Here is a 15,084-nt window from a genome sequence, read left to right as displayed (position 1 = left end):
CTAAACTTCCTTAGTCCTCTTTTCCAAAGCCCGTCACCCCCATTAGTGCTAGAGTGGCAGGCATGTTGGCAACGCAGATCAGCAGGATCGGGCATCAGTAAAACTGCAGAGGAGAGCAGCTACTTTTCTCCCCATAGGGCGGTGATCCTCCTGGTCAGCAGTACCACTGCCGTAATGATATTTAATGCTGAGATGATAACCTTTGTTTTCACAAGTTTTAAGAACTATTTGCCAGAAGCATAAAATTCTTATAGTCCAACGAGCCTTCTGTGGGGGTGTGGAAGAAATGACTGCTCTGGGACAAGCACTGGTCTGGCAGCAGCATTTCCTCACAGCGCAGGATCCTCCCTCTCAGCCCCTCTGTGAGTCAGACACAAGCCAGAAAACCTGCTAATAAATCCTGGCCTCTCTCTTCATTTCTAATTTGGGAAGAGGCCCTTTTAATACGCATTTTCCCGAGTGTAGGTGAAGGGCCATGTCTATGACAGGATTCTGATTTAAGTTCCAAACAGGCACCATTCTCCTGCACAAGAACCGTGGCTCTAGGGTCTCTTCCTCTGTCTCTTACAAAGTAGTGTAGTGAATAAAGTTGTTCATCTGAAGCCCCTCTAAGTACGAACACCACTGAGCCCACAAGCTGCTCCCCTTGATGGAGAAGAGAAATCATATTTACCTACTAGAGAACCTCCCAGCCCTCAGCTTTCTTTGTAGAGAAGACACTTCGGCTTTGAAGAGAGCCTGCTTTTCATGTCTGGCTGTTTCCTATGCAGAGCACAATGAGCTACAACAGAAATTGGAAAAGAAAGAGAGAGAATGTGACGCCAAGACCCAAGAGAAGGAGGAGATGATGCAGACCTTAAACAAAATGAAAGAGAAGCTTGAAAAGGAGACCACTGAGCACAAGCAAGTCAAGCAGCAGGTGGCGGATCTGACGGCCCAGCTGCACGAGCTCAGCAGGGTGAGGACCACAGGCAGCAGCTCCGCCCTCCCTCATCCTGTCCCTCAGCCCCTCATCCTGAGTAGCCAGCTCCTGACTCAGGGAGAAAACCTGAACCAGCTCCCGATTTACTGCATGGTTGTGAGACTCGCTCCCTCTGCTTTCATATAGACTGGGCAGCAGAGGCCATTTGGGGTGTGCATTTTTAAATACAAATCCTCTAATAAGAGCAAGGGGAGTCCCATTAGCCTTTTAAAATAAAAACTGATTTCCAGAAAGCCAAACTGGATGATGGTTCAAAAGTGAGAGGTGTGTGAACGCTTTGCGTACAAGCACCAGAGCGCCAAATACAAAGGACCCACCAAGTAGAGTCCACCAACGCCCGGACCCATGTTCTCAGAATTCCTCTGTAATTTCAGGCAAAGTGCCAGACTCTCAAAATCATCCACTGAATTTACTTCTTCCATTGATCTCTTCCTATTTTTATCTTTGCAGAGGGCCGTCTGTGCTTCAATCCCAGGTGGACCTTCGCCTGGGGCCCCAGGCGGGCCCTTTCCCTCCTCTCTGCCAGGGTCTCTCCTTCCTCCCCCACCGCCCCCACCTCTGCCAGGAGGAATGCTTCCTCCTCCGCCTCCTCCCCTCCCCCCTGGGGGGCCTCCACCTCCCCCCGGGCCTCCTCCCTTGGGGGGAATCATGCCACCCCCTGGTGCTCCGCTCGGTCTGGCACTAAAGAAGAAGAACATTCCTCAGCCCACCAATGCCCTGAAATCCTTCAACTGGTCCAAGCTGCCCGAGGTAAGCCATTTGTCCCGCTCCCAGTGCTGTCACAGAAAGGGGACACAGCCCTGGCTGTTAAGTGATTTCATTTTCTAGTATAGACTCGGGATTCTCACCAGCTTAGATATTTAAGTGGTAAAGCTTCTGCAATAAATGGACATTGTTGGAAGCCGGCTCACTTTGAGCATCTGTTAGAATGAAAAATTGGGGATAGCAGCATTTTAAAATATAACCACGCCTGTTCTTTTGTGCGAAGTGTAAACCCTAGTGCTTATTAACTTAATGTTTGCAGAACAAGCTGGAAGGAACAGTATGGACTGAAATTGATGATTCAAAAGTCTTCAAAATTCTAGATCTTGAAGACCTGGAACGAACTTTCTCTGCCTACCAAAGACAGCAGGTAACAGCACATGCCTTCCAGATGCTACAGAGGAAAAACACATCCCCATGCATGATCCCTGGGCCACCTGCCATACCCATGCCATGATAGGCATCTTAGTTCTAGGCTGTTTGGTCTACCCTGCATGTTCCTGCAAAGCAGCATGGTGTAGGTGTCCACACGTGTATGCCTGTCAGTGCGTGTGTGTATGAACATGTCGAAGGTATATAACCTTCTTGTTAGGGAGCTTCATACCCTGGTGTGTGTCCAAGACCTTGTCTCCACTGGTGGAAGTTCTGTATATTAGCTTGCTTAGCCAAAATAATGTTTCTTTCTGGAGCCATTTTAATTAATCTGACTTTGGGAGGGAAAAAAAACCCACCATATCAAATGGTTATTATCAGAAGCAGACTGCTTTTTTCAAATAGATGGAACCTTTAGAAGTTTGGGGGTCGGTGAATGGCTGTAATTTGGCAGCTAGCTGGAGCCTAGAGAGAAGTTTTTACTGTGTCATGAACACGATCAACTCAGAGTAGGGCTGGAAGGCTGAGCAAGAGTGAGTGCAGGTGGTAGTGATACAACTAAGACCAGAGAAGCTTCGGGAAGTGAGCAGAGCCCTCGTGATAGTGGTGAGAGCGTCTGATCCAGGCTGGCTTATCTGGCCAGGCTGTCCCTGTGACGCCGTGAGCCCCAGTCACATCCGTGAGATACTTCTCACGTGGGCCAGAAGAGGTCACAGCAAGGTGGCCAGGTTCAGAGTTTCAGAAGAACAAGGAAGAGGTGGAGTGGGCAGCCAGAGACATGGGAAGGGAAAAATGACGTCCCCGAGTGTGAGAAGGAAGATTCTTAAGGATGACTTGGGGGGGAAATGATGAGGAAAGCAGAGTGCAGCTTAACAAGGAACACTCGGGTGCCATGCATCTGCCAGGGGCATTCCTCGGGCTTTGCTGGGAGGCCCTTCGCTCCTGAATGAATCATGCCAGGGTGGGGCATCCTCAGACAAGCAGCGCACTTCCTAGTCTGCTCAGGCCTGGCCTGGTGCCTAAGAAAGAGTGTCTCAAAGCAAAACTGCCCTACACCGAGGGAGAGGATGCCTGAGCTGGGGGAGACACAAAAATGGGAGGGGGGGTATTTTAAAAATGGCCTTGAATACATCTACCATTGAAAAGAAAAGGGGGTTTGTCCTTTAGCCAAAATATTTTCACTTACACATGTGTCAAACACAAGGCCCACGGGCCAAATCCGTCCCGCCAGGCCTTGCAATGTGGCCCGCACCGTGCTGTCATCACTGCACTCCGCTGCGTTTCCATCACAATGACAGTTTATGACTGTTCAGTAAACCATTCGGCCCGCGATTTAGGCTGGATTTTAGATTTTGGCCCCTTCTCTGATTGAGTTCGACACCCCTAATAGAGGGACAGCCTCTCTGCAGTGCATTTTAATGCTATTCCAGAAGTGAGCAAAAACGCACGTGGTTGCCTGGCGTGGCTACATAGTCTTAAAACAGGACTAGCTGGTACCAGACGTAAGTGTGAAGGCAAGCTTGGGCAATAGCATGCACACCATTAAAGGAAATGAGGAACAGGAAGATAGGACGTTGTCCACTCGGAAGCCAGACACTTTACCTTTTAAGTAAAGGGTGTGTTTATTGATTTTTCACAGAGAGGAAAGGAGAGGGATAGATATAGTTAGAAATGTCGATGAGAGAAACATCGACCAGCTGCCCCCTGTACACCCCCCACTGGGGATGTGCCGGCAACCAATGTACATGCCCTTGACCGGAATCGAACCTGGGACCCTTCAGTCCACAGACCGGCGCTCTATCCACTGAGCCAAACCGGTTTTGGCAGTAAAGGGTGTGTTTAGAGCTCTCATATAGCAGGTGCTCAGCACAGACTCATCCCTGACCAGCTGCAAGGGTCTCCTCCCTCTGCTGTCACAGCAAGGTGTTCTCTGGGCCTTGACATTTTAGCTGATTTCCTGGGAAAGTCAGATAATATTCTGACCTCATTACATGGCCCATTGATTTCCTTCTTTAGTTCCAATTACTAATACTGGTCCATTCTGGTTGCTAAAGGTGAGGATTTGGGAAGTAAATTAAAGGAAGGGAACACAGCAATTATTCCAAATGATGCTATTCAAGCCTGAGCATGTGGCTTGCACTTATTATGAAGGCAGGTGGTTGAAAGACCCAAGTTTACAAGACTCATAATTAACTGGCTTTCAGCAGAAGGTGCAAAAGGATGCTGCCAAAATGCTCTGGGACAAATATGTGGACAGTTCTCAAGAGCTCTGGGAGACAGGGTTGCAGAAAGCCTGGTATTGGGCAATTGTCTCCTAGCAACCAGTCACTGTTTAACTAATCAGTAATCATTGCAGTCAGGATAGACCAGCACATTTCAGTTGTACTTACCACTAAGTAGGCTGGCAAGTAGAACCATTGGTGCTATCTTCAGTAGCACTTCCTGGAGAAAAGTTTCAACACACCTGCTCAGCTTGGTTCAAGCATGTTTCTCCTCTTGCTGCAAGAATTTGAGATGAGAACTTGAAAGCCATAAATATACTAGTATTTCCCAAATGAAGGAAATCTGAGCCATTTCATTTAACTTACTGAACATTGGGAGATAGGAAATTGAAAGATGCAGGCACGCTAGTGAGAAGTTGTAGCAGAAAAAAGGAAACAGGCTTCCTGTCTGACTGTCCGCTAGACTCAAAGTACTATATAATTATCACACTTGAACTGCTTTCTTTTCCCCTCCCAAATGAATGCTAGGAACCTATTTTTTCTATAGTATCTCTTCTTTTGTCTTCAAGAGTTAAAAAAAAAAAAAGAAAGAAAAGAAAAAGCAGCAGACCTTGGTCAAATTCCCTATTCTTAAGCCAGTTTGGCCAAATAAATTTCTCAAAAAGGAAAGGAACTCATGCAAGCCATTATCTGTATGCATGCAATAGGAACATCGCACAGAGGAAAATTTTTTTGGAAGGAGGGGGGATGTTTATATATATCAGATCTGTAAAAGTTAGGTGAATATTGATTAATTACATTTAGGAGAGATTTTTCTGTAAATATATGTTCATACACATGCGCAAGATGTGCCCCATTGACTTAAAAAATATTGTGTCATTAAAAACAGGACAAATGTTTATACTGTCTGTTTTATATATGAAGTATTTCAATTGATGCAAATGTATTAAATGGTTGTACAGGCCTACAATGCCACTGTAGAGTAAAAGCAGAGACAAGGGAAACCATTAAATAGCAGTAAGGTAGGCTAAAAGATGATAATCAGTTTTGGTACAGAGTTACCAGTCTCAACATCTCTGAAGTTAGTTCTCAAGAAGCTCTTATACTTATTTTAAATTTAACCCTCACACCAGTTCTATGAAGTGAGTATTATTACTATTTCACAGTTAATTAAAAAATGACTTAGTGTATATTCAGTGTCCAAACAGGTAGCACAGTCAAGTGTACAAGTGGATAATTCTTAGCTTCACATTGTTCTTATGCCATGGTTTTATTCATTGTGTAGGTCGGGTTTTGTAAAGGATTTTCTTTAACTGCAGTTTTAAGAAAGAGACCATTCTTATTCAGGACGTTTTTCAGTGTGGATATCAAAGGTGTGTAGAGCTGATTATATAAGCTTATGTGTCACATGAAATGGAATTTAGTAGTGTGCAGTTATTCCCCTGCTCACATTCCAGAAGTTCATTTGAAAGTCAATTTCTTGAATCTCAAAAGCTCTTTTCCTCATTAAAACTATATTACACAGGCCAGCCACAAAAGGCTTATTTTATTATATAAAGTAGTGCATTGCGTAGTAATACTATCTCAAATACAATGAAACAATATTCATCTTGGTTTTGTGGGAAATTTTATCTTGAGATGCTATAAATTCATTCCTCCTATCTGTGCAGTTGGACAGAGGGAAATGAACTTGGCATTTACCTAGAGAGAGTCATATCTTTGTAGCAATAAGTTAACAGCTCACTATCTTCATTCCTCTCCCTGCTCTTTGCCTGAGGACACCCCTTTATAGGCCCTGTTATCAGCTCACAGAATAATATCTCAAAGCCTCTCTGCTCTTATTTAGGGAACAAAGGGTAACTGTGTCTCAATCTCCACAACGTGATCTCTCTTGCCAGTATGTAACGCACAAATCATTCTTGGGATCCCCTTTGGAACATTTAGTGGTATCTTCTGATGGTTATAAATGGATAAAGAATTTTTCTTTTTATTCTTTTTACATGTTTCATTATCCTGTTTATCTCGTTTTCACATTGAAAAATTATGTGATTTAGGAATATATTTCAATAATCTTGGTCTTTGAACACTGAAGAGAAAATTATAAATGATCATTTTTCTTAAGACTAAAGTATGGGGTAGAGGTTCTGTAATGGACTGCATGGTAAGAGTTAATCAAATGCAGGGTTTATATAAATATCAGTGTATACAATTTTTCTGGAGAAGGATCCAGCTTTTATCAGATTTATAAAGGAATCTCAACCTCAAAAAGATTAAAACCCATTCATGTAGGAGTGATTACCTAAGAACTGTTGAGTCATTATTTCATTGTGGAACCCTATCTATAAGAATCTATCAGCACTAGTTCCTGAGAATGCAAGTCCCAACTTCCTATTTATATTCCAAGCCCAAGGCTCTACACCAAAAAATCATCTGAAAAATCAAGCATCCTGTTAGATAGAGCCAAAGATAGATGATTCTGTCAAGTTTGGTTCAAGCCAGTTAGTGAAGAACTTAAGGTTTCAAAAAGAATGTTAACTTATTTGAAATAGACCTGGAAACATTATTATTTTTGTCATGCCCCAACTAATAAATTTCGTGGTTTTATTTAAAATGTGATGATTCAAGGACTCTTTAAAGGAAGGGAATCATAAAGCTAACAATTAACCAAACTCTCCCATGGCATTCCCATCCCCTCCCCTGGAAAGATGAACTACTACATTACTTAGCTATTAATTGTTGCAATTACTGCCATTGATTACAAATGGGAGATCTGGACTAACTGTTCAATCCAGCTGAAAGCAGGACTGTAGGAGAAAATAAGGACTTGATCATCAGCTTGAAAGATAATTTTATGATAGCTTCCAAGAACTGAGCTCATAACTGTGTGTCAAGCCATTGTACAAGATTCTTTGCATGCATTATCATATTTAATCCTCACACTAGTAATCTGGTTGTTGACCCCGTTTTACGGACAGACTGAGCATCAGTACCAGCTAGTTATTGATAGTTGCCTGATTCCATAGCCCACGACAGTAGAGGTCAGAAATCTCCATTTCCTGATGGTTGAAATTTATGAGAATTGCCAGAAAACTTCTTAGAAGTTTCTTTTCTGAAGGCCAGATAATGAGAGTCAGATCTAAATTCATCTAAGCAGCTTATCTCTTTAAGAGAGAAAAGTAGGGTAAGGCCTGGTGGAGTTCACGTCATCATAGTTCTTTCTGCCCTGGAAAGGAGAAACTGCTTTTACAGGAAATGAGTCCTAAGGAGTTTTACCTGGTAGAGTAGAAAAACTGACGATTACAACAAGGACAAGAGAAAACTGTAACCTCAGAGGAGAAGAAAGTTTTCTCGTGGTTATCAAAGGATTCTTTAATGCCATCCTGGAAAAGCAGTCCCTCCGTGTCCAAGTGGAGCCAGGAAAGGGGGCATTTTGTTTCCCTCCTGGGAAGCTATCTATGGAGCTGCTCATTTGTGTAAAATTGGCCTCAGGCACTGCCAGAACCAGGGAGGCCGTAAGGAATTTGCTGAGCAAATGCTGGTTGTGCTAGACGTTGGTCCAAATACTGGGCTGTGTTTTGCACACCAAAGCTTCATTCATTCCATCATGGCAAAATATATAAAGGAATTTGTGACTTCCTCATACTGTGTCAATTACTTCTTCCTCTTCTTCATCCCAAGTCTTTCCTATGGACTATGTCAAGAAGAGGCTGTTGACTTTTGTATGCTTGAAACACCCCTGAGGCAGTTGGGACAGGGCCACCCATGGTTGCACACCATACAGATCCCTCATTGTCTCCCAGTTAGTGAATTCTGTCTTTTCTCTCCCTGTCGCACCTACGGACAGTGTTGGCTAATACTACTGACCTAGGTTGTCAAACCAGTCTTTTGTCTTTTCATAATCCTTCCTTATGATACAAGAAGACAGAAGATTGCTTCCACCAAATATATAATACTATATAACAATGGGAATAATTTCCTTAAGTTGATTCAATTGATTTTTTTTTCACTTCAAGTAAAAATCATGTTGAATCAATGGAGCCCAGAGGTCCTTTCAAACAAGATGTGATTCCTTTCCCAACTTGAGTCTTCCTAGGATGTTTGAATTCCTTCTCAATTTGATTTTCCACCAGTGAAAATGAGTGCGGCCCATGCCATCTCTCTCTACCCCGAATGCTCAGTGCCATGCCCTTATTTGTATTTTCCGCTAGGCTCTGTCATTTTCATTCACCCTTATTGCTACTCCTAGAGCCATAGTCACCTCTTACACCCCTCCCTGATCTCCTGGACTTCTCTCCTTTGTTGCTGTGGTTTCTGAGCTGCATGTATCTGATTTGCCTTTCCCATGCCTCTGCCGTGGCTGTAGGACTTCTTTGTGAGCGGTAACTCCAAGCAGGTAAGTGAGCTACTACCTGAACCTCGCTTAGTGTAAACCAGCTTGCTGTAAGCTCGAAAAGTCTCAGTTATCTCGTTTTGTTCACATAGTGTAACACAGCCTAGGTAATTTCATGTTGGGTTTCAACACTTAGCTGGAATCTCATCATGACAAAAGACAGTTGCAAAGTTTGTTCACATGGTGCTCTTAGTATAAATTCCACATCGCCTTTGTTTTCTAAGCTGTTACACAATTCCAGAGCTCCTTACATTTTATAAAAGGATCCTGCCCTCTGATAAGATTAAACTTGCTACTTATCTAATTAATCTGTGTTTTCACCTTGACATCCAGCTTACTCAAACAGTATCTTACCTAATTGTTTTATGCTTCTCCCACCATAAGCTATGACTGGCTGTCATGACAGCTTTCTGCACAGCAGCAGGGTTGCATGTAGTGTTTCGTTGTTAACACAGTAATTGGACTAATGCCTTGAGCTGTCCATCAGGCTCCAGGGTAACGAAAGGTACCATCTGGGCTTGGAGCTTCCTGTTGCACATGAAGACATTTGGGGTCTTTATTGTTCAGTCTTTTAAGTGCTTAGGATGCAAATGGTTGTGGGGCGAATGTGCCCTACAAATGACTGGACCATCAATGGCAGGCCTCAGCTAAGCTTGATTCATAGTGACAGTTCTGTCTGCTGCCCATAGGGACTTGAGGGACAAAAGGAGGGCACCACTCCCTGGTAATGTATGCACATGAAGCATCTTCAACTTAGGAGCACTTTGTTCTTCCAAACAATGCTTTTTCAAATGTGTGTGGTCAGTGCTTCTTATTTCCCTTTTGTCTACTAGATTTTAGTCTTTGTTTCAATTCTCTCACCCTCCTACACTCCCCCCTCACCATCTCAGCTTTGTGTGTGTGTGTGTGTGTGTGTGTGTGTGTGTGTGTGTGCAGGAAAAGTATGTGTCTGAAGCCAGTGTCCCTTTTTGACTGTGATGGATTTCTCTCATGCTCTTTATAGAAAGAAGCAGATGCCATCGATGACACCCTGAGTTCCAAACTAAAAGTCAAAGAGCTTTCGGTGATTGATGGTCGGAGAGCTCAGAATTGCAACATCCTTCTATCAAGGTATTGTTGATGTTGAATAGACATTTCTGGTAGGACCAACTTCTCTATCATGTGGCTCCAAAATACGTGTTTTCACTTGTTCTTATGCCTGGACTCTGTGAGATTCTGTTTTTCGGACTAACTCTCTCTGCTAAGATGAGGACAACTGTGGTACTTACTCCTGCAATGGAATCTGTCAGCTGGTTGCCTTCTGTTTGGAGTTTAATTTCCAGAATCCTATGTTTAAAAAGCAGAACCTCCCAAGTCCATGTTTGTGTGTGTGTCCCCCTCCTCCCCTTGGTAAGCCTGTAAAATAGACATTACTTTTATTTATACTTCTTGGCTTCAGAGATATTTTGGCTATTGAGTAAACACTGTCACAGAATCTGGACTGATGATGAATCTCTCCTTTTTAAATTTTTTTTATTTTCCTTTCTGTAGTCATCTTTTTATACTTCAAGCTTATATGATTTCATGCTCTTTCTGAACATTTTTATGACTAAAAGAATATGTAAATCTCAAAGCTCAATGAAATGCTAATGTAACTAAGTCAGCCCTGTTCAAAAATCTTTCTCATAAATAGTAGGTAAACCATCACAACCTTGAAACTTGAAAAGAAGAAAGGAAATTTGGAATTTGATTGTCGCTTCAGGGTGTGTAGGGCATGTCTAGTAACCTTGTCTGGATCTAGTTTCTTCTTTTCTCTAAAGGGGACTTTCACATCAGGCAAAGATACCTAATGCTTATGGGGTGAATGAAGAAGTAAAGAATCCTGAACTTTGAGGCTTTAAGTGTAAGTCCCATTGGTTGCATTCCAGAAAGAATGCTGTATATGCACTGAGGCTGGTGTCAGGTGACTTTTCTTTCAGGGAGAGGGAAGAGGGAAAGCAGTAGTCCTGAGTTTTTAGAGGGTCTTAGAGTAAGTTTCTTTTAACACAAAAAGCTGCTGCTTGGTTTTCAGCCTAGAAGCTTGATTGTTAGCCAGATATATTACTCCAGGGACCAAATGTGTTTGTAGTGAAAGAGAAATTGAAGCCACTAGATCCCTGAATTTTAATACAACTGATGAGGTAACATGAACCGTCCTGTTAGCTAGCATTTCTCTTCTGCCTCTGGAAGAAGAGACGCTGTCTAAATGGCCAGGCCTTGCGTATCCCCACATTTGCTCCCTGATCACATGTTCAGGAAGACACCAGTGAAAGCAATTGAAGACCTCTTATTTTTCTTCTGGGTGTACACAATCTGTTTTGTTCCAATTTTTTTAATCCTCACCTGAGGATATGTTTATTGATTTTAGAGGGAGGGAGAGAGAAAGAGAAATATCAATGTGGAAGAAGAACATTGATTGATTGCCTCCCATAACTACCCTGATTAGAAATAGAACTCACAACCTTTTTTTTTTTTTTGGTGTACTTGACAAAGCTCAACCATCTGAGCCATCCAGCTGGGGCTATTTCAATTTCTTTTACAAATAACTTTTTTTTAAATGCTAACCTGAGGATATTTTTTCATTGATTTTTATAGAGAGTGGGAGAGAGAGAAAGACAGAGAGAAATATCTATGTAAGAGAAACACATTGATTGGTTGCCTTCTGCCCATGCCCTGTGACCAGAGCCTAGGCCAGGGAGGAGCCTTCAACCAAGGTATGTGCCCTTCACCAGCATCAAACCCAGGACCCTTCCATCCTCAGGCCAACACTCTATCCACCTAGCCAAATCAGCAAGAGCTACAAATAACATTCTTAATAGAAAAATACAATGAAAATTTGGGGAAAATGTTTGTTTGTTTTTTAATTTTTCCTATATTTTCAGGAGGAATACTTTAAAACATCTTGACCAAGGAAGCTGTCACTCTTGAATTTCCATGGCACTTAAGTGCTCTTAGGACTATAAATTGTGACCCAGTTCCTTATAGAGAGATTATTCTCGGTACTAGATGCCAACCAGGGTAATTATATTAGTTGTAGATAATGTTACATATCTTTTTGGCAGATTTCCCAACCCTTAATTGAAGGAATCATTTCATATTTGTGGTATGTAATTCCCTTGTTACCTCAAAAATGTCAGAACCTAAGATGACTTAGAACTTGAATGTGTCTAAACTCTGGAAGAGAGCTTTAAGAGCTTGCTTTGTATCTGTTAGTTTATCTATTAAAACACAATTTAATGAATCAGTGCTATTGCAGTGTGCATAATTAAAAGTTATTGTGCATAACAAAGCAATTTTGAGTCTCAGTTGACCTTATGGTAATTCAGTCTATTGATCAGGTTCCAAATCTTCCCTTCCACAGAGGATCCATCAGCACTTGCTTTACTGCTCAATAGTCAATAATTTCCACTTCCTCCTTGGTAAAATATAGGGCTGATGTACTGTATGTGCTGTGGTAAAAGTAAAAGAAATTAAGCAAGTTTCATTTTAGTTTGTTTTTTAGTTTTTGTAACCAGTCAGCAGTTCTCCTGCTTTCATTCTTCCCGTTTCATCAGCAATGTGTTACTACCCATTAAGGACCCTGGGGCTTAACGAATGGAAGAGATCTGGGAGAGTGTGTTTGATATTTTTTCTTAGAGAGTTACTGCTTCGAAGCATCTTACTGCCCGGCATCCTGCAGGGTGCCATAGGATGTACCCACACATGGGAAGCTCATGCTGATGAGAAGAAAGGTGACACAGGCGAGGTACCTTGTGAATAATTCAGGGCTCAGACTGGTCTGACTAGAAGGAGATGGCAGCTCAGCAAGGTCAGAGAGACAGTGGGCCTCAAAGGGTGATAACTGTTACCCAGGCAGGGGGCACGGAGGCAGTTCTAGGAGGCCTGCAGCCAGAGAAAAGGCACCCGAGAGGTCTGAGCAGCTAATAAAGAGAGCCTGTAATTGAAGCAGACAGTTGTCACTTGGATTGAATGAGACCAGGCAGGAGAGCCTGCAATCTGTGCCCAGTGCCTTTGTGAGGCAGGAGTCCACCAGGATCGGCTATGCCCTCCTCATCTCTAAGACAGAGATAATGGAGGGGTGGCCTTGCAGTGGACCTTTGAGAGTGGACCTGGCAGGATGCCTGCATGAGGGAGCTGCTCTGCCAGTGGCTTGTTCACGCCCCCATGAGATCAGAAATGGGCGCAGCTTGTTCGGAAGGAGATCACTTTGTCTTAATAAGGTTGCAAGTTTGATCTCCATGTGTGGGACAGGCTGGAATGGGCCAAGGGCTGGAGCCGTAGGGTAGGAGCCTCTTTCTGTTGCCCAGGGAAGACCTGACAAGGGACAGCGTTGAGAGAGATGAAGAAACCCCGTACAGGACCTGGAGGCTGATTTTGTACATGGGAACAATGAGTAGGAACATTTCCAAGTGGATGCCAAGATTTCTTACCTTTCCGCACTTACTGTTTTCCTTCTTTTCTGCTTATTTCCTTAACAAAGGGTGGCAACCCTCTCTGTTTCTTATCTCGCAGACTAAGAATTTAATTCCTAGCAAGGTAGTCATTACATCAAATTCCGCCCCAGTGAAGTCTGGGTGTATCCCATTTAATGAGTGTATGTCTGCAGTGCTTGTCCTCCTTCAAAGCCCTTCTCACCCACACGCTGCAAGTCAGTGGACTCTTTGGTCAGAGGCACCTGCCACAGCCTCGCCTGGAGCTGAGCAGACAAACAGAAAGGAAGCCCTTCCCAGCCCAGGGGCCGGGAAGGGGGTTACAGGCCCTTTTTATGTGCTCACAGCATGAATGGCCCAGGTCACTGTGGCTCCTAGGAAGAGAGTGCCCGGAAGGTAGGTTTTGAATCAGAAGCTCCAGACCATGAGGGACTCTGAGAAGGGGATGGAATGAGAACCCATTCCTCAGGCCCTGGGCAGGGTAAGCAGCAACTTTCCTGCTGAATGTCTGTAGGTGATATGCGGCAGTCAAAAACTCACTCCGCTCTGCTCCCCAAAACACCTCTCCCTTCCAAAAGGGGGAAAAATAAAAGACAGGAAGAAACTGGAAAGCTGGCTTATATTGCAAAATGAACCCACCTAAAAGCACGTTTATGAAGTGTCCTGCCATTCTTTTTTCCAGATGCTCACTAGCACGGCAGCCAGGGTGTCGTAAACCACAGAACACTACTTTAAAGCAGGAGGATTTGGCTTAAACCCACCGAGGCCTAGCGAAGGCTGAGGTAGCCGTCCATCCCTCACTTACTGTAATTACGCCTGGATGTTCCAATTCTCTTGGCACATTTTTTAAATACTTGAGTCGAGCAAGGTGGACTTAAATACTGTTTTTAAATGGCCAGTTTGTTTCCTGCCTTGTAAAGAAAACTGAAGTGGGTGTCTTAGAAGTTGCCACACTCCAGCACACCAGAGCCATGCTGCCGAGCTTTAAAAGCAATTAAAAGGCTAGAACGGGTAGGGTCTTTAAATTACAGAGATTAGCAGCTCATTCTGTGATGACAGATGACACTAAGAACCCGGCAGCCGATGGAACCATCCCGGAGGGCAGCATACCTTCTCCGCTTTCCCCAAGGTAGAGTTTCTCCGTCTGCTCCAACAGGCCACGTTCAAGGCGGCATGTTGACAGGTTGATTTTCTTAAGTACTACCCATTAAAGTCTCCGGTCTCTTTGTGGGCCACATTAAGAGAAACCAAAATTGTTATGAAGTAGAACTGGTGTTTAGTCCAGACAGCCTCTCAAGGGGTTGAGGAGCATATAAATATATACAATTTCAAACGCAAGGAGTTCTGCACTCCATATGGGGAGCTAATGAAATGCATGTCTGATACTTCAAGTATTGTTCTCTGATTTTCAGCTCTTTTTTTTTTTAAATGCAAAACAGAAGGAACTCAGCACAACTTCAGCCTAACGTGGTTTCTTTGACTCAGTGTGAAAAGGACAGGGGACTAATTTATTTTTTTCTTATAAGCCGAGCGTTTCTCCTGAGGACTATAGACATTTCCACAGCCAGTTGGTTTCCATTAGTGGCAGTTTCCACCTTCCCTAACGTACCCTTCCTCGGCCTCACAGGCCCGCACCGTGGTGTTTGTCCTTCACTGACTGAAGGGCCTTCGGTGTCCTGGGGTATAGGGCTGCCAGGGCCTGTGCAGTGGAGACCTCGATGCTGGGATAGTTTTTCCCGTCATTCATTTCACCCAGGCCAGTTTGCCTAATTGTTCCACTTACGTTTGGGACTTTTCCCTCATGTTGTTCCATTGAATACCATGTTTATGGGGCACTGACTAAAACAGTCTGTAGAAGTCTGCTCAGGTCCAGCATGCCATCCACAGCCCAGGAGTTCTGATGTTGCC

General features: G+C 43.5%; 1 protein-coding gene across 6 annotated transcripts in view; it reads left to right on the top strand.

The window, feature by feature from the left end:
• DAAM1 (dishevelled associated activator of morphogenesis 1) overlaps positions 1–15,084 on the top strand; it is a 156,386-nt gene that overhangs the window by 114,693 nt on the left and 26,609 nt on the right. For 4 of the 6 annotated variants that reach the window (XM_036435127.2, XM_036435136.2, XM_036435111.2 and 1 more), the window contains exons 13-17: positions 771–958; positions 1,433–1,732; positions 2,007–2,114; positions 8,702–8,731; positions 9,732–9,838. In XM_036435127.2, coding sequence (XP_036291020.1) covers positions 771–958; positions 1,433–1,732; positions 2,007–2,114; positions 8,702–8,731; positions 9,732–9,838 — 733 coding nt within the window. The remainder of the gene's footprint in view (positions 1–770; positions 959–1,432; positions 1,733–2,006; positions 2,115–8,701; positions 8,732–9,731; positions 9,839–15,084) is intronic. The other 2 variants (XM_036435153.2, XM_036435117.2) reach the window with 1 other exon arrangement.

This window comes from Pipistrellus kuhlii, unplaced genomic scaffold (genome assembly GCF_014108245.1).
Source record: "Pipistrellus kuhlii isolate mPipKuh1 unplaced genomic scaffold, mPipKuh1.p scaffold_m20_p_1, whole genome shotgun sequence".
Classification (NCBI taxonomy): Eukaryota; Metazoa; Chordata; class Mammalia; order Chiroptera; family Vespertilionidae; genus Pipistrellus; species Pipistrellus kuhlii.
This window is presented reverse-complemented; position numbering and strand designations above follow the sequence as displayed.